At 40.4% G+C, this 26,657-nt stretch overlaps 2 protein-coding genes across 3 annotated transcripts; one reads left to right on the forward strand and one right to left on the reverse strand.

The window, feature by feature from the left end:
• Positions 1 to 2,530: 2,530 nt before the first annotated feature.
• Positions 2,531 to 10,235, reverse strand: stx16 (syntaxin 16). Of its 2 annotated transcripts, none has more exons than XM_056438214.1 (9): positions 9,833 to 10,235; positions 6,913 to 6,924; positions 6,696 to 6,803; positions 6,380 to 6,520; positions 5,992 to 6,154; positions 5,763 to 5,851; positions 4,984 to 5,127; positions 4,220 to 4,300; positions 2,531 to 4,049 (listed from the first exon to the last, which is right to left on the reverse strand). In XM_056438214.1, the coding sequence occupies exons 1-9, from the start codon at positions 9,911 to 9,913 to the stop codon at positions 3,948 to 3,950; spliced, it is 921 nt and encodes a 306-aa protein (XP_056294189.1). In that variant the 5' UTR covers positions 9,914 to 10,235; the 3' UTR covers positions 2,531 to 3,947. The 2 variants fall into 2 exon arrangements, with proteins under 2 accessions (XP_056294189.1, XP_056294188.1); XM_056438213.1 differs by having other exon boundaries at positions 9,788 to 10,235.
• Positions 10,236 to 12,984: 2,749 nt separating this feature from the next.
• dgkab (diacylglycerol kinase, alpha b) lies at positions 12,985 to 26,657 on the forward strand. The gene is made up of 25 exons (XM_056438411.1): positions 12,985 to 13,100; positions 13,881 to 13,963; positions 17,023 to 17,099; positions 17,360 to 17,504; positions 17,660 to 17,734; positions 17,900 to 17,949; positions 18,665 to 18,739; positions 19,072 to 19,188; positions 19,331 to 19,448; positions 19,673 to 19,761; positions 20,645 to 20,719; positions 21,026 to 21,136; positions 21,216 to 21,314; positions 21,401 to 21,451; positions 22,832 to 22,905; positions 23,049 to 23,123; positions 23,198 to 23,283; positions 23,364 to 23,453; positions 23,554 to 23,714; positions 23,793 to 23,857; positions 23,950 to 24,040; positions 24,701 to 24,881; positions 25,020 to 25,140; positions 25,342 to 25,402; positions 26,060 to 26,657. Exons 2-25 carry the CDS (start codon positions 13,891 to 13,893, stop codon positions 26,135 to 26,137), a joined length of 2,238 nt encoding a protein of 745 aa, XP_056294386.1. The 5' UTR covers positions 12,985 to 13,100; positions 13,881 to 13,890; the 3' UTR covers positions 26,138 to 26,657.

A 26,657-nucleotide genomic window follows, 5' to 3' on the forward strand; every position in this document is an offset into this window, starting at 1 on the left:
GTCATACAAACAAATGTAACGTTTTTTGACATGTTTTCCACATGTATAAAACAAACAATTTAGTTAAGAAAGAGACAGTCAACTGTAACATTTTGGAATTGACTGGTTTCCTATCATCTCATAAGGCACCCAGGTCAACATCGCCACTAACTTATAATTATAAATAATAATCCTGAATGACCACAAAATGAGTGATCTGCACTTTGCATGACACCCGTGACACCCGGCGTGATGGCAGCCAGGCTCTACACTGAGATATGGATCTGTTGTTTTGTCGGCTGAACTGTAGCAGAGGGAGAGACGGGCAGCGGACGGGTTGTCTCCCTTTCTTTGAAACTCTCCAGCGTAACAAACAGGCTTTCCTTCTCTGAACAGAAAGTCTGTACATCAGCAGAGAGCAGGAGAGAGGGGATGAAGTACGTACAGACAGCAGGCTGCATGGAGGGCAATATGTTGATGTTGACAGAATAGTTGGGCAGGGGTTGAACTTTGTTTACTAATTTGCGTCTGTCCAGATTGAGCTGAATGCACAGAAAACAGAAATGTGAATGAATCCACAATGACGGCATCCATGATCACTGAGAACATCCGTTTTTGCATTGTTCTAAGCTTTGAAGCTGCTGGTAAATAAAAGTGTGACAGACTCCATCACCTTGTGTGGAGGGAGGTCTGGTGTTACTTTGACTTAAAGGCCACAAAAACATAAACATAAAAAACAAATGTCATGACAATATTAGCAAGAACAAAAAACATTTAAAAAGTGTATCAATTAAACTAAATTAATCTGCTTCATCAGGATTGTGTGGGTGTGGTTTGATCCAATTTGATGGACAACAGCCTAGGAACATACAATTGGCAAGCAATCCCAAAGATGTCATCACATTTAAATATAATGTTGCTGAACCCTCATTGGTGCATGCAGGATGTAAAGACACCTTGTTCCAACAGAGCCCCGCCTACTTTGAACCAGTCAGAGGACAACATACAAAAACAGACACAAAATAAACAAAACTGGCAGACATCCCTTTCCCAGGAACTCACATCGGATCAGGAAAAAGTCCCCAAAAACCCTTTCACAGAAAAAAAAGGGAAGAAACTTCAGGAGAGCAACAGAGGAGGATCCCTCTCCCCGGATGGACAGAAGTAATAGATGTCATGTGTACAGTAGGAAACATTACAGAGGTACAACACAGTGAATGAGTATGACAGAGTGTATGAATAGTTGGTAGTAGGCATGGACCACGATCCAGACCTGCATGATCCATCAGGCAGATGGAGGTAGAGAGGAGGAGTGGGCGGGGCATCAGCAGGGCCATGGCATCAGACCCAGCCAGGTCCAATGGACCCTATGAGTCACAAAGACTCCGGGGAGGAAGCAGAGTTAATAATGTGCAATGGAGAGATGAAAATTCATCCATAAGTAGAGAGAAGAGGAGAGAGGTCAAGCTCCTTTACGTGGAGGAAGACCAACAGAGTAAGCACACTGCTTCCAAAAGAGCGGACCACCATCAAAGGTACACTGGGCCTTCATCAAATAATCTGCAATACGCCTGGCACGATCCACCAGAGTGCTCACCTGCTCCTGCACCAGAGAGGCCCCCTGTCCGTTTCCAAATGGTTCTTGATGAACAATTGTTATGTCTTCAAAAATAAAATAATTCTATTGACCACAACACATTTGTTTTTCTTATATTGTTAACCTAAGGTATGTTATGAGTTAAGGTTGAGGAAATATGATCCAATCTGGCAAACAAAATACTGTGGTCACAACCGAGTGCAGTCACAGGCAGTAAAGTATATTAACTAACATGTTATGATACTGATTGGTTTAATGTATGTCCAATGTTATCAATCATCAACTCTGGAATCAATATGATCAGTATTATGCATTGTACAAAGAAATATAGAATTTAGATTGTTATGAATGGTATCAATTTAACTTAAAAATGTGCTAAAAATGTCATTTTTATTGATATAATTGTGAAAACCTTTAAATATTTGGAAAAATACTCTTTAGAGAAGGGAAGGAAACACAATTCTAACTTCAATTACGTTTCAGTATTGACAATTTGCATCTTTTAACAGTGTGGTGCAGTCTGCAATATGTAGCATGACTAACATATTTTGACAAAGAAGAGTTGTATAAAACTTTATAAAAACCTTTTATCTCATATTGCTGATTTGAGTGATAAAAGAGGCTCTCAGAACGGTATCTTATGTTCTCACTTTTAAGTAAACCGGCAACTAAAGATAATGTACAGTGAATCTACCAATTATTTACTTGGTCAATTGAAAAATGTGAATCACATTAATCCAAGTGGATATCCTCAAATTGCTTAATTTCTCTGTATCAGTCTAAAACAAAACCATATTTAATGGCTAAAAGATGTGTGAAGCAGAAACTGTGAAATGTTTTCCAATTCTGCTTAATAGGTAATGCACATAAACAATTGGAAAAATAACTTGTATAATTTAAAATAAAATGTTTCATCTGTATCTATGCATCAATGATACAATCTAAAACACAAAACACCATCATGTTCCAGGTTTATTTAAAAACAGAAGAAAATAAGTTGGTCTCCTCACCCGTTGGGAAAACAAAATGTAAGCACAAAGACATAAATATTTTTCACACAACTTTACATCAATGACAAAGATGATTTAACAGCTATATAAAGTGTAGAGTCGAGTACAGATATGTTAAATAAAGCTCTTGATTTCTGCTCGTCAGTCTTTATAGAACACAAGAACATGAAATTTCCAACAGACAAAAAAAAAGTAATGTGTTCAATTTGAAAAGAAAAATAATGTCTTCATACGTCTGCTAGTGTTGGATTACGTAACAGTTTTCTCAGTCGATAATAACTGTTGGGTCGAGAGCACAGACACACTCAACTCAATATACAGTCATTCAACCAGAGACGGAACACCTCCAGACCTCTTGATTATTTGAAGCTATTGAAAAATAAATAATTATTTTCATCATACAAATGAAAGTAGTATTACATCCTTAACTTAACCCCCCCCTCCCCACTCAGGCCTCAATATGTGCAAACTGCAAGAGTTAAAAAAGGTAGCACTTTAAACAAGGACCATACAAACAAACAATTAAGTGTTTTGAATTGAGCACTTCAGGAAAAGTGCATACGGTGTGACACAGTTATGATTTTAAAATTACAGGATGAATTGGAGAAGGTCCATGGCTGTCTACCACCTCCTGAGGCGGACAATGGATTAACAATGATTTCAATATTGTTTTGGAATTGTGCAGTAATGGGATAAAAAAAAGAAACCGTGGTCCTGACACCAAAGGAATATTTTTGGTACTAAATCACAATTCTAATCATATTTGGTACTGTCCCAATACAAAACACTTTATTTTAGCCTCTCAAGATAAAATACTGAGCCGAGACAGATGTAATGTAGGAATGAAAATCAATTTGCAGTGAAATGAGATCTACTGCATATTTGTCTTTTAGAAACATTCGTTCTTGTCACATCTTCCTCACAGAAATATCATGTTTGCAATGATACTGGGCAGAAATTATGCATTGTCACAACAAACGGCACAATTCATGCTTTGAGTTCAAGCAGAAAACGCCGCTTTAGCATTTAGACATTGCTAGTCCATTTGTATACACCACACAGCGTGTTTCCTTTAAGACAAATACATATGTCAACATAGTGGGGTTCGACAGAGTCTTGGCCATTTGGGCACCAGTCACTTGATGAAATAGCCACAGTTCAGATGGATTGTTGATTGTTTCTTTCTTTCATCAAAATCAACCACAAAATATCTCCAAGCTGCCCAAAGTGCACCTGCAAAGAGACGAGGAATTATTATCAACGTTTCCTGGTATGAAAAGGCAGACAGCTTTGTTTGGGGTAGAATATGTCCACACAGATGCACAACAAACACAGAAAACAAACGCCGGAGGAATGCATAGTTAAAACTTTGTTCCAAAAAGAATAAAAATAAGAACAATAACTATGACTGTGAGAATCAAAATGACCAGCATCTTTCTGTTTTTCTTCTGATACTGTTCTGCCTGCAAAGAAGAAAAAGAACAAATAAAAAGTAAGACATTGCATTTCATTTGCTTTTCAATTTAATTAATAAAAAAGGCAAACCATTCAGTTGCTTATCATCGTGCAACAAATTGAGTCATAACATAATTGTGTCTTGTAGCATGCTGAAAGCTGCGTTTTGTTGCGTTACCTTTTGTAACTGTTTAAGTCCATCATCCGTTTTCACACAAGCCTGCTCCACGTTGAAGTCAATTCTGTCAAGAACGGTGCCCTAGATGGAGAAGAGGAGGGACTTTTGTTAGCAGAGGAACATTTCAGTTGTAGAGTCTTCATTTCAAACAAGAGGAATGCATGTTAGTTGTTTGGTGTAGAACTGCCACAAAACTAAATCACTCAATCACGCTGTGTTGATACAAATGCAACATATAAAATGTATAAAATATAAAAGGATACTTTACATTTTGGAGACATTAGGGTAACTCACTAACAACCACACGCTTTTATGTGAAAGACCAGAACTTTTTTCTTGGGAACCCAAGTGACTAGACTTATGCCATAATTATGAATAGAGTCCAACTAACAATGTCTTAACCCTCCTGTTACCTTAGGGTCAATTTGACCCCATTCATTGTTTAACCCTCCTGTTACCTTTATATTTACTGACATATTTTACCATTGGGGTCAATTTGACCCCAGAAATTAAAACCTCCAGAAAATTATTAGAATTAATATTGTTTTCCAAGTTTAAGTGTGAGGTACTTTATGTTTGTTTGTTGACTACCTAAATAGCCCTTTAAATATATAAAAAAGTTGATATTTCTTATATGTTTGAGACAGTGAAAAACAGCCTGGGGTCAAATTGACCCGAAAGAACACCGACATTAAACATTGAATGGGGTCAAATTGACCCTAAGGTAACAGGAGGGTTAAGCGTGTCAGGACCGACTCAAATACCTGTTCCACCACCATTCCAGCCAAGTCCCTGAAAATCTCATTCAGATCTGAGATGGACTGCACTATCTGTCGGATCTCCTTCTCTCGTTCTTCCACCATGACACTGTTCTGGCCAACCAGCATCAGCTGATCGTCTGTGAAACCCTGCAGTGAAAAATAATAAGTAGGTTATTGATTATTACTCCAAAAGCAACAACACATGTACCGGTTTACACTACTTCAGACCAAAGTACAGATAAATTTTTATTTGATGTCAAAATGTAAAAGAAAAACAAGTAATTATTCCACTCCGTAGATTTTACCACGCAACCTTGATAGCAAAGGCAAACAGATATCAACCTGCACATCAACCTGCACAGCACCCGCTGCCCTTGAAAATGTTCAGCGATGGGTTTAAGTGAATAAGTCAATGGACTTAACTTTATTTTTATTTTTTGATGGAACACGAGTCATTTGATTCATTTTCCAATTTCACTGGTATGTGTTGGTAGATATCCTCCTGTCCTGTCTTCAAGTAGGGATTAATATGTGACTAAAAAATGAAAATGTATTACAGTATGTCCAAAAGTTAAATAAAAATGTACATAACTCAGTGGAACCTGCAACAACAAGTAGTGCACATCGAAACTGCGTTTGTTTTCTCGTCTATAATCAAGTTTATAAAAAGATGAAGTTGTGCTTTCTTTATTGTAATACGCACACACACACTATATATATATATATATAATATGACGCCTGAGCCAAAAGAAATGGTGATGGATTTTTTAAAAGCTGGTCACCTTGTCATATACACCCAATTCTTCATCCGCTTCCATTAATGGTCCAGAGTCAAAAAAGTGCTTTGATCGCTCCTCACGATTCTTCATACCTGGGATAAAAATAAATGACATGATGTTTAGATGGCATGCAAATATCTTAAAGATAAGATAAAAGAGACCTGAGTGATGAAAAGCAACAGTGATATTAAGAATTCAAGAAGGCGAGTCCCAGCTTCACTGCAGTCCTTACGCTTAAGGTAGCCGGACTGTGTGTGCCTGAAATTGGTGGACAGCTCCTGCAGGCTCTGTGCCAGGGATGAGATCACGTTTCTCAATAGCCTCTCCTCCTGCTCGGTACAGTGACCACAACAAGACTGCAAGCCCGTCACAGCTCGCTGGCATCGATGAAACATCTGCAAAGAACAGAAACTTTGTGAGCGAACAGAAACAAACTCCATGTTTCATTTTAACATTCAATATTGTCAGATATAGATTGCATTCAATCCCTTAAACTATCAGAGCATAGTAGGTCAAGATTCAATACCATACCCTCTTCTGACTTTGTGCTCAAGTAAAAACATGTTTTAGCTATAAAAATATACATCATCTATATTAACTAAACTGGTAAATGATTGTACCTGTGTAATCTCCTGAGTAGTGATTTCTATGGCATGCTCTTCCTCACTACTGTCATCAAGTGTGGGTCGATTCATATGCTTGTCATGGAATACGGCCAAATCCTTCATCTTTTGCCGAACCCGTGTAATTTCATACTGGATCTATAAGGAGAAATCCAATGGTTAAACTGTGACTTCACCAGTTTAAGATTACAGGATTATAACAGCTGCATTTGAGAGCTTTTGTACCAATAAATAGAAATATTTTATTTGTATTGGTCAAACTTTTACAGATAGGTCTTTATATTTATATAATAACCCCATGCGTTTGTTTCACCTCATCAATCCCCTCTATCCATTTAGGGGACAGTTTCTTTGTCACTCCAATGGCTGCTTCAGGATCCAGACTAATTCCTGACACCAAGGCCATTCGATCATCAGCCATCTTAAAACAAACATATTTTTTGATTAAAACATAAGTCAACATGATCATGACGATGGAGAAGCATTGAATGCATCTTATGTACTTTATACACACAGGGAATAAACATTACCTCATCAAGCTCCTAATGGGATCGGCAGACAGCAGATTGGTCCCATCCAATAGATGAAGAAGAAACGGAGAGAAGACAAAAATAACAGAAAGTGAGCCCTGGAAAAAATCTAAAGTGAATATTCACCAACCAAATATGTAATTAATTTGAATGAGACTGATGATGTCTGTACAGCAGGGCCGTTAAAATAAAATCCAAGCATGTGCGTGTTTGTGCATAAGTATAAAACTAGAATGCAAACGCAAAGATAAATCCTACTTCCTCTCCTCTCTGCCCTCATGTTGTGCTGTAATCTTTCATCCTTTACGTCACTTCCGGGAGTGAACGCTGGCGCGTTTAGCTGCCGCTGCTCTCCGGTTGTCTTAACTGTTTTTAATGTGTTGTACGGCGACCTTGAGTGCCTTGAAAGGCGCCTTATAAAATAAATGTATTATTATTATTTATCCAGAAACCAGTTGCACAATAATTCCACTTTAAACATTAGATGAAAGAAGCAGCAAGAATAAAAGAGAGAGAGAGAGAAAAAAGAGAGAATGGCTGATCACCTTCAACATAAAATTAAAATGAGCTTGAAGTTAATATGCCATGATACATTTAAAAGACACTGCCTTGTTTTAGATCATTATGTCTCATGTGTCTTGTTTGAGTCGCCTAATGGCAAAAGTCAGTTATTTTAAAACTGCTTCAGCAAGCGGACTGCACTTTCTAATGGCAAACTAAATAGTTTTAGTTGATCAGTCTGTGGATATGTATACGCAGCATGATTGCACTACTGTAAAATTAAACGAGTGTAACATACTGCTGGACAACTATAACAAACTGCTGCTTTTCTTCAGGTTTTCCCTCTGCTTAAAAAAACATCAGTAATGAATTCATAATTTGGACACTTATAATACCAACATAATAATAATAACAACAACATATTCTCCATGAAATTAGAAGTTTGCAACACGGATGGACATATAATACACAGGGACAATAATCCCAAACATAAACTAAACAGTCAGTTATTTAACTGTAAGTAAGATATTAGACTACAAACATCATTGTTCATGTCACATTTCTTGATCTTCATTTGAGCTACATGACACAGGAGACAGATGTTCTTGTAATTACAGCTCTATTCTAGGATCTGTAGAGATCTTTTACCATACTCTTAAGAATGTACTTTTCTACAAGCCATTGACAGCTAAAGAACTTAATAGTTCTTTAGCTGTCAATGGCTTGTAGAAAAGTATATCATCATGATGGAGACCGATTGGTCGAAAGCCACTAAAGTTTTTCACCATAAAAGACCTGAACAATCAATCCTTGAGCCAAGAAGCTCCCGCCATAACCAAATGGCTGGGCTGGTCCACAATAACTGCGTCATTTACTGACGTAGCTCAAGTAAAGATGCAGGTGACTGACTAATGAATCAGTAAAGTGTTTTTCTCTCAGTTGGAGAAATTACAGACAGTGAATCTGATGAACATCGCAGTTGCACCGTCCTGCACTTTTCCCAGCTCTGGAGGGCCAGGCCACAGCATTACTATTGGATTTCCCATCTCTGTGCCCACTTACTTATCGCTCTGAGGTAAAACCCCAACCTTCACACTGTCTCATACACATTGCACTACGGACAATGTCTGTCCAGGAGCCACAGCCATATAAAAGCTCTCCACTCTGTCGGTGTGTTTGTGTCAGTGAACGATCAGCCTCTCAAAGCCATCAGCAAAAGGCAGATGAAAGACATTTGACCAGAGGATAAATAAATGAAGGTTAGAGGAAGTCAAGTTCAGTGGGTGAAATTCAGCAGCATATTTTGGGAAATGTATCCTAACCTGGTGGGCCATCCTTGTGTTTAGTGACTATGGGTGTACAGGTTTTCAGTAATACATCTACCTCAGGGAGCATCCAACTGGTTAACATTTTCTCAACTGAGTGTGAATGGTCATGCACACACTGCAGCTGCTTGCTGTTCATCCTGCACCCGGCAGTATGCACAGCTCACCGTACGTCTCGAGTCTTCTACGAGAGACGTTCGGTGAACTCCAGCACAAACACTAGAGAGCTGTAAACTGTTCATTCTCACGCTTCAAAAATGTGTTGCGGACACAGCCTTGACTACCGTGTGATTCGTAGTATTACAAACCACAATGGGAATGACAGTGCACATGCAAATAATGACAATATGTTATATAGGGGTGCGCTGATCATATCTGCTGGATTTGTATCAGCCCTAGCTCTCTGCTTTATAACATGGATTGGGTATTTGGACAGATTTGAGCAACATTAAATAGTTTCTTTGTCAATGTCATACATTTTCATAATCTATCCGCTAAAGATAGACAACTCAATGATTATTTGTATTTCTGAATGACAAGCGGTAGTTTCCAGGATTCTTCCACAGCTTGAGTTTGTGTCATACATATTAATAAGTTAATAAGTATTGAAGAACACCAGCTATATTCAAGCGGAACAATGAATTACAAGTTACAGGCACACTTACATCTAGATTAGGTCAAATGTCTATGTAGTAACCATAGCACATGCACATCACCTTATCTACACCATTACACTTTACAGACGTATCTTTTACCTTAGAAATGGGGAATACCAAGTAAAACATAGCTTTAATTTTCATTGTTTACGTGTGCTGTAGACATTAAGCTGTTAGCAGCTTAACAATATTGCCTGCACCCCCCTTTCCAATCCTCCATCACCCCCCTGAGCCAGATAAAGCACTGAGTCCCGAGGTGAATCACTATCGGCGTATAAATCCTCGTAACGACGAGCATCTCCTAACAGCACTCACATGAATCTAGTAACGCTGACTAGCTGACTGGCTATATGACACACACAGTAAAATGTCAAAACGATGCAGACCACTCACCGCAGCATTGCTACGTGTACTCAGGCGGGGGTCGTATGTACTCACTTGCTCAGCCAATATCTGCCGGTTTTGGATTGAATTGTTCCGCATTAACAAGAAGGCATCGGTCAGACGCCGAGTGGCCATGACTGCCTTGTTTGATATATGTATATATAATTAACGCTGGATAAAATGCGGATCAGGTGTTTTTATTAAAGTATGCCAACTGCCGCTGACCAGCTACCAACACCGCTAGCTTTAGCTTTAGCTTTGCCTGCGACGAAAGACGAGGAACGCTCGCGATACAGCGCTGCAGCGGACACAACACGACCTGATCACACTTATCTGTCAGGCATCTCTCATGCTTATTTAAAAAAAAGAGAAACGTGACCGTGGGGTTCTTCTCAAATTTCGGAATTTAACGTTGGATTAGTAACGTTATTCCGCTTTAGGCAGCTACGGAAGTGGGAAAACGTAAACACCTGCGTGAAGAGCTTCTTCATCTACTTATTTACTGCGGCTGTTAATTGTAACTGAAGCCCTCTACCGCCGCCTACCGCCTCGGTTCTTGACCTTTGGAAACCGAAGTTTGACGTAACAATTTACGGTCATCAACAGATGAAGTTTACTCAATTGTAATGATGGATCCGTTGACTTGTGAGCTCAGCATCTATTATGATTGCATTCTTAGCACTTGAAGGACTTCTTGTCATGTTAAAGGCAAAGCCCCCTCTTATTATAACATTTGGTTTTGCTTGTTTTCACATAACTTGGATTTTTTAGCTCACTGTGAAAAACACTGTATGCACAGAGTTTAACACTATAAAGCTGTTTTCAAATGAATCTGCTGAAGGGAGTCGTGTTAATGCTCATCTTAAATCTGAGTTCAAGACATAACGCTACGTGTAAAAGCATGATGGGTGAAATCCCAACTAAAGCTTGGTAGCATATCGTGGTCCATTACGCAATTGTGAAATCTAAAACCTCAAATGCACATGAAGTATAGGCGACACCTTGAGTCCAGTAGGCTACTTGAACTTAATTTGCATTTTTTTGTTAAATCTTTTTTTAAACAAATAATGGCCTTTTTCGTAGATCCTGGAGGTATGTGAATGTGAATATATGTAATTTGGGATTTTTTAAAGGAGGAAATAAGAAATGTTTGTGTAAGAGTATTTTTTTACACATCATTATAACATGTCTGGAAGGTATTTTTACGCAGCTACAGTAATTAAACATAATGTCAAAACCCTACTTACTTCCTGAAGAAGACTGTAAACAGTAAGTCGACGGGAGTTGACAATAAACACATTTCACATGTGATAAATAAACATGATATGTGATTTCCAGATCCTATGTCAAATGTAAATCATTTTCACATGTTATATAAAAGGAAAAACATAATTTCAGGTGATCACTTTACATATTTCACGTCATTTTGGGACATTACTTTGCTCTATAGATGCACAGTTGAAATATTATTACGCAATTACTAGCACATATTTAATTTGATATATACCACAATGTATTGCAATTACATTATTATATGCATATATGCAAATAAAGTGTCCATTTCATTGAGTCCAAATGATTGGTCTATTTATTCATACTCCTGGTCCTGCATATTTGCATGACTTTTTCCCCCTGAAGGGTTATTTGAGAGTTTTTCCTGATCCTATGTGAGGTTTTTGGACAGGGATGTCCATGTGTACAGATTGTAAAGCACTCTGAGACAAATTTGTAATTTGTGAAATTGGGCTATACAAATAAACTGAATTGAATTGAATTGAATGACTCTGTTCCCTCTTTACATCTTTTCCCCACAATTTACAGTCTCTTGTCTTGATAATTTGATATAAAATAATGGCAATTGGCAACATGACAGTTAATTTAAAATGTTACGGCCTCGTCTGTAAGCTTTTTTTACCCTGCCAATCAGTCCTCTCATAATCAAGGTTGTTAACCTTTCCCTTCAGTCTGGCTGTGTCCCACCTCTCAAGGTTGCCCTCAATCGTCCCCTTCTCAAGAAGCCCACCCTGGACCTGGAGGTTCTAGCCAATTACAGGCCTTTCTCCAACCTGGCCTTCCTGTCCATGGTGTTAGAGAAAGTAGTTGCTTCTCAACTTCAGGACCACTTCAAACACAACAACTTGTTTGACAAATGTCAGTCAGGTTTTCGTTCAGCCCACAGCACTGAAACAGCTTTACTCAAGGTGACGAATGACGACCGATGCAGGATCTCCCTCACTCCTCATCCTCCTGGATCTGACTGCTGCATTTGAAATAGTGGATCACTCTCTCCTCCTAGAGTGCCTCCACACCACCATTGGACTTTCAGACTCTGCACTCAAGTGGTTTCAGTCCTACCTTTTTGGCAGGACTGATTATGTCTCACTGGGAAGATGCAAGTCCAGACTGCTCTCTGTCTCCTGTGGTGTTCTGCAAGGGTTGGTCATCGGCCCATCCTCTTCATTATGTGCATGCTCCCCCTCGGTCGTGTCATCAGCAAACATATATGTCCTTCCACTGTTATGCTGACGACACATCTTTATCTACTACTTTCAAAACTGCCCCAAAGCCCACTGCAGCCATGTCATGTCCCACCGCATGGATGAGCAACAACTTTCTCCAGTTAAACAGGAGCAAACCCGAAGCCATCCTTGTTGGCACTCCACACAAGATTCAGTTATCCTTCATAATTCATCTCACCTTTGACGGTCAGGCCATAGGCTACGCCTCTCTGACCACGTGAGGGCAACACAGACACTGGACTCTTTTAAGACGAGCCTAAACACCTTTTTATTCAGGAAAGCATTTTTTACTTTGTGTTAAATCACTGCCAGCTATTTAGCTATTATATTTTGTTTTTACTGGCTCTGTAGAACTGATATTCTTTTTGAATGAAAATAAATAAAATGCATTATTGTTATTGTTATAATTATAATTATAATTATTTATGAGTTAGTATATAATATTGAAATCATCTAAATATGCTCTTTCGGTCCGTTAACGCGGAAAACCAGAGAACATGGACCTCATTTTGAGGCTTAAAGCATTTAGAAAGTGTGTTAACTTGTTGACACATGCGCACGAGCGTGTGCGTGGCTATTACGTTTCTTTGAGTGCGTACACACGCGTGACGGCACCACTACCTGTAATTATGTCACGAGTAGCTCCTCCTTCTTAATCCTTTCTATCCGCTAATACCGCGACTGACTTTTCCCCACGAGCGCCAGCTGCCGTCAACTTGCATATCAAAGTTCGTGTTGTGAAGCTCCGAGTTTGGGACGCTTTTGATTTAGCTCTGCTGAGGTCCGAGGTGAACATAATTACGGTAAGGAGCCTTTATTAGTGTTCTGCCCTTATCTTGTGTGGATGGCTGAACACCTGTGCAGCATCTAGAGAGCAACAAGTCGTGCTCGTCACTCACTCAGATGGGCTACCTCAAATAAGAGCCCAAACCTGCCCCTTAAAAGATTGGCCTTACTTGACGTTTTGTGAATTGCCTCGGTGTACAGTACTTTTGATTGAGCTGACAGTGCTTTTTATGTGAGATAAGAGACTTGTGCAGAGAAGATAAGTAGACACATGTAGGCTACCAGTACAATTCATATTTCTAAAGGCTGGTGTATTTTCTGCTGGTGACAGTCATACAGTATGAAGGCAGCCTTCACAATAGAGCTTGTTATTATGGTATTAGTCAACATACCGTGTGGGCAAATCCTCGTCTTGTCAGATCTTGTCACAAACGGTTGACATGTCCATGATTATCAGGGTGTCACTAAAAATCAGCATGACACAACTTATGTATTGAATGTGCTACAGTGAGTTTTATTGGTTCTGATTTTAGGATTCGTGAACTTGAAGCCCCAGACTGTCTACATATCTAGAACCAGACACTGTGGTTGATCACTGTCTTCACACACCGTCGTGTTTACTCACTGTTTGCAACCCAAGGAATGGCGTCAAACCAGTTATTGTGACACACCTACTAAACAAAAGAGTACCTCCTTGTTTCTGCAGCCTCTCTTGAGGTTAAAAGGTTGTCCTAGTGTTGTTCTCCTGCATGTCATCTCCGTGACACCCTGTCATTGAATTCTCTTTGCTCTGTCAGCTCTGTCAACATGGCCTCGTCTGACGACACAGAAGGGTCTCTGACTCCCGTGGAATTAATCCAGCTGGAGCATTATATGGAATGTAAGTGGCATCTTCTCACTTAACTTTATTTCAACAGTTATTAATAATACAGGCATGTCAATGCTGCACATAGAACATACATAGACCAGCAGAGGAGGTAGTTTTCTCATTCCTTGGTTTGGGAGAGGGACAAGCAACACAATCTGTCTTTGGAAATCAATAAATATTTATAATTGTGTACAACTGCCTTTATATTTACTTATGACTTCATACGTGTATATAAAGAATACTTATTTCCATTGGTGAAATGTAACTAAGTGCACACAGTGAATTGTTTCCATGTTATGAAAATATCTACTTGTGTTGTGTTGTGAAATGTTTGACTTTTTACTGCACTGCATTTATCTGACAGCTAGATATACTTTGATGACTAGGATTAAAACGACATCAACATGTAATTGGCACATAACATATGTGTAGCAGCTTCCGGGCCACTACCCGTGGGTTTCCCCCAAAGGCTCCAAGGATCAGCCAGGCACCAAGAGGTTTTGTTGAACAACATTTTATTCACACACATAGCAGACCGCAAAACATGCGCCTCTGCTCACTTCGACCTGCTCCACCCTCAACTGGGAGCTTTTATGAGGGCGGCCTCGGCTGCTGACTGATTGCCAATCACCAGCAGCCGAGGCCAAATTAGAGACAGCTGCCACACTCCCCACCACCCGATTTAGGCTGGGGCTCCATCCGGCCTAACCTACTCTCCCTCCCCCCCCCATGAGAGCTTGCTCGGCAGGAGGGGGCTCTGGGGGACCGGGCTCCTGACGTGGGGGCTCTGGGGGACCGGGCTCCGGACGTGGGGGCTCTGGGGTCGACCGGGACGGGGGGACAGGGAGCTGAAGCCCGCCGGGACGGGGAACGGGGCGCTGGGACCGGCCGGGATGGAGACAGAGCCGGGGTTGCTGGCGCCGCCGCCGGGGCCCGGGGTCGGCCTTCCACCGACGGGTCCCAGGGAACAAGGGTTGTCGGTAGCGCCGACGAGACGTGGGAAACCGGGGTCGGCAGCTCCGACGGGTCCTGGACCTCGGGGGTCGGCAGCTCCGACGGGTCCTGGTTCTCGGGGGTCGGCAGCTCCGACGGCTCCTGGGCCTCGGAGGTCGGCAGCTCCGACGGGTACTGGGGCTCCGACGGGTCCTGGACCTCGGAGGTCGGCCTCTTCGACGGCTCCTGGGGCTCGGAGGTCGGCAGCTCCGACGGGTCCTGGACCTCGGAGGTCGGCCTCTTCGACGGCTCCTGGGGCTCGGAGGTCGGCAGCTCCGACGGGTCCTGGGGCTCGGAGGTCGGCAGCTCCGACGGCTCCTGGGGCTCGGAGGTCGGCCACTCCGACGGGTCCTGGAACTCGGGCGTCGGCAGCTCCGACGGGTCCTGGGGAACGGGGTTCAGCCACAGCGCCGGCGGGTCCAGGAGGGCCTTGAGGAACCGGCGGTTCTCCTCCGCCTCTGCCCGCCGCATCTCCTCTATACGGGCCAGCATCTGCCCCAAGCTGTCCAACAGCTCCTCTTCCGGATCTGACTGCATCCCTTCCAGGAGCATTATTCCAGGGGGCCCCACGTTGGGCTCCACTGTAGCAGCTTCCGGGCCACTACCCGTGGGTTTCCCCCAAAGGCTCCAAGGATCAGCCAGGCACCAAGAGGTTTTGTTGAACGACATTTTATTCACACACACAGCAGACCGCAAAACATGCGCCTCTGCTCACTTCGACCTGCTCCACCCTCAACTTGAGTCTTTCATTTTTGGGCAACTTTCTACTTCAACTCCACTACAGTTCAGAAATAAATATACATTTATTTGACTTTGCAAATTAATATTAATATTTGGATAAAAAACATATTAAGAGCTTATTAATGATGTTGTTTGTTATAAAGCAAACAAACCTAGCAGTTGTGCTACAGGCTGGCTACTATTTTAACAGCATGGTGTTATTATTTTTAAGTAAAAATATCTGAAAGGTTTATACAACACAGAAGTTGTGAGAAAAACAATGCATATATCTGTGATGAGTGAAGGTAGAGGAAAAAAGCAAAGACAAGAGAAACAAAAGCACAAAAATCGTTCTAGAATATCCGTCCCTGTGTGCAAAATACAGAACACATCCTGAGAGAGGAGACACAAGTGTGTCCTGATTGAATCAGGTGTGCAGACTTCTCTTATATCTGATTGATCACTGAATTACTTTTATTCCATTACATGACATTTTAGCTGACGCTTTTATCCAAAGCGACTTACAATCCTGTTACATGTATACACCGTAGACGCAGCTACAGCGAGCAACTCGGGGTTAAGTGTCTTGCTCAAGGACACATCGACTAGGGCGGGGATTGAACCTCCAACCTGCTGATTGAAAGACGGACCTGCTTCCCACTGAACCATAGTCGCCCTACTTTAATGAGTTTCCAACTTTCCAACTTGAGAATCTGTCCTTTGAGAGGTCAATCAATGTTCAGAGAGTGAAAGCAGCAGCTGTCACTAGACATCGGTGTTGAAATAAATGATAGAGAAAGTTCCTCAAAACAAAACTGTTCCGTATAGCTCCTCTAAGGACCATTCAGCGTCAACACAAAAACTGAAATAATAGGTGCACGCTTATGCAACACACGTCAAGCTAATACACAATCAAATATAAGAAGCAAAAAAGCTACAAATATTCCGCTGTACAGAGGCTTTGGATGAAATTAAATGGGTATGTAGGCTTTTAGTGTGTGCGTGTGTGTGTGTAGGGGGGGGGGGGGGGCACTGAAAGGATAATACACCCGCTCCTCTCCACCAGCATAGCGCAGAATGAATGTATATACAAACAGTATGTTTATGTCCACAATTCGTGATGAACTCCTGTTTGTTTCCCGTTGTATCTCTCAGTAGCTTTGTGATTAATGTGAGGGACAAATGGTAAATAGACAAAGAGCTAGTTACTAAGATTCTCTGCTCCCAGTTTTACAGGATTTTTCTTTTTATTGGTCTGGTTCGAAACTAATTAATATCTGAAAAAAATTGGAAATAATTGTATTATTTGTTCATGTCCTCTTTGATTTTGAATCCACTTCCTGATGTTCTCTTTGCAGACAGCAGTCTTCGGGTGAAAGATGTGATTAAGGAGTTTCAACCTGGTGGTCGGCTGGTCCAGCACAGCCTTGGAGAGGTGAGTCATGCAACAGATCAATAATACATGTCTCGCTATTATTTAACAGGGTAGTTATTTCCATTTTTTTTCATTTAAGTTTACTTTTACAAATACATTTTTGCACATACTTACCAGTTATATGGAATTAATTAATTAGTCTCTTTTTTCCTTGGTTCCCCAAATGTAATCGTTTTCTTTCCAATCAATTGTGAGGGAAGCATCTTGAAATGACATTTAACCTTGAGTTTCCCGACAATGAGTTTAATTTCTTTCTATAGTATGTGGATGCAGAGGGGTTCTGTCTTTTTCTCAAGACCTACCTAGAGGTGGATGACTTCCCTGCAGATTTCTGCCAACGTCTTTTTCACTATTTTCAACATGTGGAGCATGTTGCGTCCAGCAAGAGCCCTCTGCCCAGAGGAGGTAACGCTATCTGAAAGCCTGATCTCTTTTTACATACAACAATAAGATCCATGGTGTTAGAGGAAACACTTTGCAGTCATGTTTTTAAATCTCAGTAATCTAACAAAGGTTTCCAATTTGGTCAACTGGTTGATTCTGTGTTTCTTTATCTTCAGGTGGGGTCTTTCTTCGCGATGTGTCCTGTTACTTCTCAGTGCTGGAGAAAGGACTGCCACGCGACAAGCTCAAATGTAACGTATTTATTACAAACAGCAGTTTTTTATATAAAGTGCAACTGCATTTCATGTACATGTAACCATTAATGAATAAATATGATGAGCTGGATGATCTGGAAGATCTGAGGAAGTGAACAAAAACAATGGTTGTATTATTGACTGACTGTGTTTTGTTTCTAGTTTCCTTCAAACTTTATGATAAAGACTGCAACAAATTCCTGGACAGCTCTGTAAGTTACTAAAAATCAATGACACTTTTCTCTAACTGCTCTGTGTTTACGACATGTGCCTAAACTCACACAATATTTGCTATGCCTTTTGCTTTACTTAAAACAGTTGACATATATATATATATATATATGTTTTGTTGACAATTAATTCTGCAAAATGTTTAAAAAGTTTCATGTCTAACTGACATGAGACCCAAAACTGTTTTGTTTTGTTGGACTTGGACCCCTTAACAAACACTGAAAAGTCAAATTATTTGGCTTTATATGTACTTTAAAAGTTGAAATGTTGATAGATAAATATGTAGAACAGAAAATGCCGCTAACAGTGAACATCCAGCTCATGTATGTCTTGCTTGTTTAACAACTGGCAACATGGATACAATTTTAGTGGCATCCACACACATTTGTCAAAATGGTAAAATAAAGGCTAATTAATACTACAGCTCTGCTCCTCCAGTGCATATTTGAAAAGCCTTATTTGAGATTTTTTAGATCTTAACAGTCTGATATTTATAAACTGTCAATTTGCTAAATAAAAAGGGGCAAAACAAAACAGGTCTTAAGCCAACCGTACGTCATCAATAAACAAACAAGTAATAATGAAATAATAAGTCCTAACTGCAGTTGGACTATATTTAACTTCCATTTTGTCTTTTTTTATTTGTGACGATGAGGAGGGTGACTGTGAATGTAAACCCTGTGGTCTCTCCATCAGGAGGTGAATCGTATAATCACCCAGATGATGCGAGCTGCTGATTACCTTGGCTGGGACGTCTCTGAACTAAGACCAGTATGAGTCACATTTTTATCCATTTTTTTATTTTGAAGCTTGTATGATTTTTGTATTCTATTATTGAATCGTGTATGCTTTTTCTGAAGGGGTGTGGTAAAATTTTTGTGTATTACATCAGAAAGAGGGCTTAAGCTGAGCACACTTGAGCAACTCACTGCTCCTAAATGTCTAAAATGGGTTAAATGCAGTGGCACAATTAAATGTATGTAGGTATGTGATAATTAAAATAAAGTGTAAGTTAATAACAGCAGCTGACAGATGTAAAAGGAAGTTTAATATGCAAGAGTTAGACAATGAACAACCAACAGATGTTTTTTGTAATTGGACAGTTGCTCAAAGACATGATGACAGCAATCGATGTGGATGGCAGTGGGACTGTCACTCTAGAGGAATGGGTGAAGGGAGGCATGAACAATGTGCCTTTAATTGTTCTGCTCGGACTAAAGGTGACCGAACAATCATTTCACTCCACTTACAACACTTCTGTTTCCCCACAATAGTTATGTTATTGAATGAACCAACTTAACATTGTTTTTCAGTGTGATCAACTGCGGTTCCTTTTCTTTAATCCAGTTTTCTCACCCACAGATGACAGAGAGAGATGGACAGCATATTTGGAGGATGAAGCACTTTAACAAGCCGACATACTGCAACGTGTGTCAGAGCATGCTGCTCGGCCTTGGGAAGCAGGGACTCTGCTGCACCTGTAAGAGCTCATGGCTGCCATCAGGGGGCAATCATGCACCTCATACACAATATAAATGAAGCAGAGGAGTCACGTTTACTTGTTGACTTATACTGTTTATTATTTTCCATTATTAGAGATATTTATTTTTTATATATATTTATATATATAATCATATATGTTTTAAGTGAGAACACTTTATCTGGAAGTCAGTCCTCCCTTTAACATTTGTTCTTCTCCCTCAGGTTGCAAGTACACTGTTCACAGTCGTTGTGCCAACAAGAATCCTGAACCCTGTGCGCGTACCTTTGGTAGACCTAGAAAGGAGATTGATGTAAGGACACACGACAACTTCACTTCATTTCCATTTCCTTAAATTATATTTTCAAACTTACATTTACTGGAGCTAAATTAAAGGATTAGTCCATTGATATTATATGTGAACAAATCCCATGTCAACCAACTAAAAGCAACATTGCATCAAACCGTCTCTCAATATATTTTCCAACATGGAGCAGAGCTGTGCAAAGGATCAATTTGTCCTTTTTTTTGGACATAAAGATACATTTTTAAGTTGGCAAACAATAAATTTCTTAAAACAGAGGGGCGCAGTAGTTTTTGCAAATGTCACACAAAAAGAGAAAATGTGCATTTGTTGGGGACTATTTTCTGCTGCAGATTGATACACATTTGGTGCACTAGTAAATAGTTGCTTATTCAGGATGGTGGAAGTGCGATTGACTCAAAATAAATAGTCAACAGTCACAACTGTGTTGTTGAACAACAATGGAGCTCTACATCAGGCTGTGGAAATATCAACAATTCTTACCAAAAATTCGAAAATTTAGGAATATGTTATATCGTATCTTTAAAAGTTTATTTTTCACATTTAAACCAGATCTGGGAAATAATCTATTAAATGAACCCTGAGTTAATTTTTCTTTAAAACTACTGTTTTCAAGTTCAAGAATGAACTGAAAGATCATGTTTGTCAAGTGAATTTGTCCATGTCAGTACTCTCTTTACTGACCAAAAAACAAAGAGCAGCAACAGAAAACACATTAACGACAGGAAACATCACAGTGCATTATTCTGTAATAAGTGCAGCCTATCAGTGTTTTTTAAAGTGCAGATTACAGCCGGCACAGTCTGCTCTGCACATCTCCTTAATGTCATAATTTTGCACAAATAAAAACGATGTCTTCTTTTCTGTCTAGTGTCACAGCCACAACTCACAACTTGTAAAGGATCACAACAGTGAACTGGCCAAGTTTCGTCAGCTGCTTCCAGAGGTGCCAATGCGCTCTTATCTTATTCAAAATGCCGTAAATCTAATGCTGTCTCCGCAGCTGCTCTGTTGAGGGTGTGGTCTGTTCTGAGTCTTTGAAATTCAATAACATAATTTTTACTAAAGTCAATCAGTTTGTTTGTGGTTTGGCACCACTGGAGAGACCATGAATGTTGTTCATTGACTTAAGACTTCACATTATGAGTAAAAGAATAAGGAGAAATGATTCTGGGTCATTGTTAATGGACCTTCTAGTTATGAATTACACCTTTTCCTCAGCCTTCTCTTTTTCTTCTCCTCTGTGTCTCAGATAGCAGTTCACGACTGGATCAGAGCCGATTGTAAGTCCACCAAATGTCAGGTCTGCCACAAGAAAATCAAGACCTTAGTGGGGAGGCGGTGTGTGTGGTGCCAGGAGATGGTGAGGAGTGTGCACATGTTTGGACATGAATTACAAGATCTCTTTGCTCTATGTTAACTGAGACTTGTCTTCTTTTAAGCGTCACAGTGAGTGTATTTCCTCTGGCTTATCGTCCTGTGATTGTGGGCCACTAAAAGATCATATACTGCCTCCATGGGCCATATACGCTGTCTCAAAGGTGAAATGAGCATCACCATAAATTTAGCTTGAGCAGATTTCGATTTGTAGGATAATTGTAAGTTAACTGTCCTGTGTTTCCTGCAGGAGGAAGACACCAGCTTGTTAAACGTCACCTCTGATGGCCACATCCTGCAGGTCTGCTGTTATCAAATCATCCTACACACTTTTATTCCTTTTCCAAATGTACACCCATGTGTTTTCTTCGCGAGATCTCTTTCAAATTGTCTGCTCAAACTACCATCTGCATATCATTGCTTTTGGGAGAATCTCCAAATTTAGTGATTCATCATGTTATTTTTGGAAGATTTTCATGTTAAAAAGGACTGCGCCAGTGTCTTAATAATAATAATAATAACGATAACGTACACTTTTATTTATCCCCGTGGGGGAAATTCTTCTCTGCATTTGACCCATCCTTAGTTATTAAGGAGCAGTGGGCTGCAGTGAAGTGCCCGGGGAGCAACTAGGGGGTTCAGTGTCTTGCTCAAGTACCTTGTGGTTGGGGGATGACCACTCTCTCCATGAGCTACAGCCGAACCAACGTCTTTGGTATCTGTTTGTAACAGTTCAGTGTGTTGCATGAAGTCCTGGCCAAATACACCTGTCATGACTGGGACAAACCCATTGGTCCAGTATCTACATTTAAAGATACTCACCAGATACTCACCTCCTGTCACAAGCTTGAATCATGTTAATTTTAATACATTCCAAGGAAGCAATAGTAAAAAGTACCTAGCTTTGAGAGAAACTTCCTGCAGCGTTATCCACTTCTTAAAATACATGACTAAATACATTGCTTCAGTTTGCAGTTTGGCTCAGTTAGCTTTGTGTCCTTATGAATGTGCATTAAAGCGCATTTTCTTCACTTTCAAAATGTTTTCATTGAAATATTCCTAAAATCAGGCACCGTGCAGTGGCTAGCACTGTCACCTCACAGCAAGAGGGTTCGATACCCGATCCCGTGTGGTCCCCTTGGCAGTGTGGGTTCCCTCCGGGTTTTCCGGCTTCTTCCCACAGTCCAAAGATGTGCATCTCAGGTTAATTGCAGACTCTAAAATTGCCCGTAGTTGTCTGGCTCTATATGGGCCCTGTGGTAAGCTCTCCAGGGTGAACCCCTTCAGCCAATATCAGCTGAGATCGTCTCCAGCGCCCCGCAACCCTGAATAGAATAAGTACTTTGGATAATAGAATGGAATTTTAGAATTACTCAAATCTAAAATGTATGTGCCAATTTCAATATATCTCCATAATGTTTAAATATTAAGGACACTCAAACTTTCTTTGGTGCGAAACACACAGAGTCATTGTATACAGTGTTCATGTATAAACCAAGCCTATTTATTATATTTGACAGCAGCAGAAGTTTGAATAATTCTGCCTCATGCTTATTACATTACCTCTGTGCAATCGCCTGACTCACAGCATGTGTCCATATATCTTTACATATCACGTATTTGTTCTTCACATGAGTTACATAAATCATTGAATCTTAATCTGCCATGTATTCTTCTTCAGATTGTTTCAATTCAAGACACCCACCCTCTGCTGGTGTTTGTGAACCCAAAAAGTGGAGGAAAGCAGGGTGAACGGTAAAGCTTGAAGTTTCGATATCTTTGTGTAACTTCCTTTTGCTTGTAATGTAAAAGTACCTTTCATATTTCCTTTATAGAATATGGCTCCTCTCACTTTCTTGTAGTGTTTATTTGTGTGTGTGGTTCTCTGTTTTCCACAGAGTGCTCAGGAAGTTTCAGTACCTGCTGAACCCACGTCAAGTGTACAACCTTTCCAATGGAGGTCCTGCGGCAGGGTACTGTTCACTTTTACCACTAGAACTTTACACACTTGAAATTCTTCACATTAATGATGCCTTTGTTTCTTCAGACTCCACTTCTTCCGCAATCTGCGTGAGTTCAGGATCTTGGCGTGTGGAGGAGACGGTACCGTTGGGTGGCTCCTGGATGCTATAGGTACTGTGAGTCATTTTGGGGTTTCAGAGAGGTTATTAAGATGAACATCTCTCAACTTTATAATGTGCCTGTGATTTCAGACAAAGAAGACCTGAAGGTGGGTCCTTCAATTGCTATCCTGCCTCTGGGCACTGGGAATGACCTAGCTCGCTGTCTACGCTGGGGAGGAGGTAATACCATCAACATTCATTCTACACCCTAACTAAGGTATTGGCACTTACGTTGGAGCCCTGCATTTACTTTATCTGCTTACTCTAATATCCCACAAAGGCTACGATGGGTCAGACTTGAGAGAGATCCTGAAGGAGATCGAAGCTAGTGAGGGGGTTTTGATGGACCGCTGGAGCATCCAGGTGGTACCAAACGACCCCCAAGAGGCTGGGGACCCTGTGCCCAACGAGATCATTAACAACTACTTCTCTGTTGGAGTGGTGAGTCATTGCCTCAGCAGGAAGGAATGGTAACTTCATACATTGAAACGTGAAAGCATTACCTTATGACTTTGACAGGATGCCTCCATCGCTCATCGTTTCCACACCATGAGAGAGAAACACCCCCAGAAGTTCAACAGCAGGTAAGGGTTTCATAGTCTTTTCAAATGAAATGTGTAACAGACCTTTTTTTCAAATAACACATGTTAATCTGTTCTTCTCTTTTGTTTTTAAGAATTAAAAACAAACTTTGGTATTTTGAGTTTGCCACCTCTGAAACCCTATCTGCATCTTGCAAGAGGCTGAAGAAGTGTCTCACGGTTGAGGTTAGAATATTTAATACATTCATGAAGCTTTTGGGCCACGTTATTATTTGTAATTCACATAATTATCTCCACAAGGAAGATCACGCAATGAATGTGAGTGTGTTAATGAGTGTGCACCTCTGTGGCTATGCATGGCTAATTTCTCATTCTGCTGCAGCAAACTGCGTAATATGTCATTTGTGTCTGCATGCTCAAGGACGTCTTCTGGTTGCGGTGTCCCTCACTTTCTCAGCTTTAACTGCCTCTTTGATACTGCCACTAACTGCCTTGTGACTCACGCTCCACGCTCTTGTCACTTTGAGTGTTCTGGTCGGCGTGTTTAGCTAACAGCTAATGGAACTACCAGTACACACACTGTTGAGTATATCAGCACCGCTCAGCCACTGCTAACCTTACCTTTGGCAAGATTGTATAAAACGTCTTATGCAACCACTTTAAGCCGATTTCTGGTGTTTTTTAAATTCATACAATCCCTTACAGATCATTAATTTCTAAACAGGGGTTAGCCAATTGTCGGTTGTACTTATGCAATCACACATTACAGCAGCGGTGTTTGCAGACACACCTGACGGAGCTCTGCACTCTCCTGAGTGCACCTGTTTTGTCAAGTTTTGCAATGTTTTGTTCACTGTTACAACCTTGTGGTTGTGCCTCCACCAGTGCTGTGGAAGAACTCTGGACCTGAGCAGCATGTCTCTTGAGAGCATAGCTGTCCTCAACATACCCAGCATGCACGGAGGCTCCAACCTATGGGGCGAGTCGAAGAAGTCTCATAGCGGGTCAGTGGTGGGGCCCAGTGAAGTTATCACTGACCATGAACTTCTTAAAACTATCTCTCAAGGTTTGTGCTCTCCTCAATCACCAACAAAATGTTTCCCAATATTGTCAGTAAACCTGGCAACAGGGCAGTTTTGTAATCGTGATTTAATCTTTTAGAAACTCTTAAAACGTCATTTGTGTGTGTTTCGTTACTCTGCAGATATGAGTGATAAGCGCTTGGAGGTGGTGGGGCTGGAAGGAGTCATAGAGATGGGACAGATCTACAGTGGACTGAAGAACGCTGGGCACAGACTCGCTCAGACTTCTCAAATTACCATCAGGTTGTGTACTTTTACCTACAATAACAAATAATACCTGACCTATTTATGGGGCCATTGTTGCGCATTGCATTTTATTGCCAGGTGTTCCTGGTATTTTAGCTCTCGCTATGCAGTCTGGTGTAAACAGACACATATTTGATATAATGTTTACAGACAGAATAAATAGTACAGTATAATTAGATCTCTCCTCTCTGTGTGCAGGACAATTAAAGCCCTGCCAATGCAAATCGATGGGGAGCCATGGATGCAGCCTCCATGTACTGTAAGTGACATAAACCAGTGTAATGCAGTGCAAAGAGTAGTTACATATGAGATTCGTTAAGGTCGGTGATTACAGCATCCTGGGACAGGGATGTTGTATGTGTACAGATTGTAAAGCCCTCTGAGGCAAATTTGTCATTTGTGATATTAGGGTATATATAATAAACGGATTTGAATTTAATATTGAACAACAAAGTAAAACAATTATTCTTAAACGTATTCTTACATTTGTTTGTGCAGATAATAGCAGCACGGATAAGAGAAACAAAATTTCAGTACATAAATCAGACATAAATCATCGTAGATATTTACCCCGAGTATGTTTTTCTGTGTAAAGTGCATAAAGACAGTAAGAGAGGGCTACATCTGCAATGGCTCAGGTATATAACATAGCATGTGTTTGAGGGCTCTCCTTTTGAACATTACATGGCAGTTATTTAGCAGACGATTTTCTTAAAAACTTTGTGAGCAATTTGGAGGCTGTGATTTATAGTAAACAACCAACTGAGTCTTCGTCCCCCAGTTATCCACAATTCATAGTGTCATAATCTTAAAAACTACGTTTTTGGAAAGCTTATGAATTCGATTTAGTTGAAAAAGAATTTAAACATAAATAATCAAATTGTTGATCACTAAAGTTGTTTTATATTTATTATAGATTCACATAACTCACAAGAACCAAGTTAACATGCTGATGGCTGCACCAACAAAACCAACCGGCTTCTTTCACCTCTAGTAGATCAACGCTTCCACTACACCCTCCAGTCTGCAGGATGAAAGAGAGATGTCCGTTTGAGTCCGTTTCTTTTATTCAGTATTAATGTGTATGTCCTTTGCACTTAATCCATGATATAATTCAACATATTTTTAAAGTACAGACATCTTGCATGGCAGAGACTACAGTGACAGACCAAATCTGAAGGGGACATTTCACGACAGTCTGAATGTTGTTATTGTGTGCCAACAGAAATGTAATATATGCGTTTTGTAAATTAAATATCAGAGCATGTTGTGCATGGATAAGGAATATATTTGCATGTTATGTTGTGATTGTGTTATGGTTAATCACATTGTTTGTTGTTTGTTTGTCAGCAGCTCATGTGTTCAACGACACTATCCTACCCATCTGTTCTGTGTCTTTCCCTGTCAGTGTTCATCCACCTGAAAGAAAAATATATATTGTCATTATTTCAGTTTAAATCAATGATGTGAGAAACATGTCACTGAATGGAGTTTTATAAAGATTATCTCTACAA

The sequence above is a fragment of the Pseudoliparis swirei genome, chromosome 18 (genome assembly GCF_029220125.1).
Source record: "Pseudoliparis swirei isolate HS2019 ecotype Mariana Trench chromosome 18, NWPU_hadal_v1, whole genome shotgun sequence".
Lineage (NCBI taxonomy): Eukaryota > Metazoa > Chordata > Actinopteri > Perciformes > Liparidae > Pseudoliparis > Pseudoliparis swirei.

Coding starts and splice junctions, on each gene's coding strand:
- stx16 (XM_056438213.1), bottom strand. CDS start 9,913: ATGGCCACTCGGCGTCTGACCGATGCCTTCTTGTTAATGCGGAACAAT. Junction 6,521..6,695: donor GGATAGAGGGGATTGATGAG/GTGAAACAAACG, acceptor TTCTCCTTATAG/ATCCAGTATGAAATTACACG. Junction 5,852..5,991: donor ACAGTCCGGCTACCTTAAGC/GTAAGGACTGCA, acceptor TTTTTATCCCAG/GTATGAAGAATCGTGAGGAG.
- dgkab (XM_056438411.1), top strand. CDS start 13,891: ATGGCCTCGTCTGACGACACAGAAGGGTCTCTGACTCCCGTGGAATTA. Junction 21,315..21,400: donor CCATATACGCTGTCTCAAAG/GTGAAATGAGCA, acceptor TGTTTCCTGCAG/GAGGAAGACACCAGCTTGTT. Junction 25,141..25,341: donor ACTTCTCAAATTACCATCAG/GTTGTGTACTTT, acceptor CTCTGTGTGCAG/GACAATTAAAGCCCTGCCAA.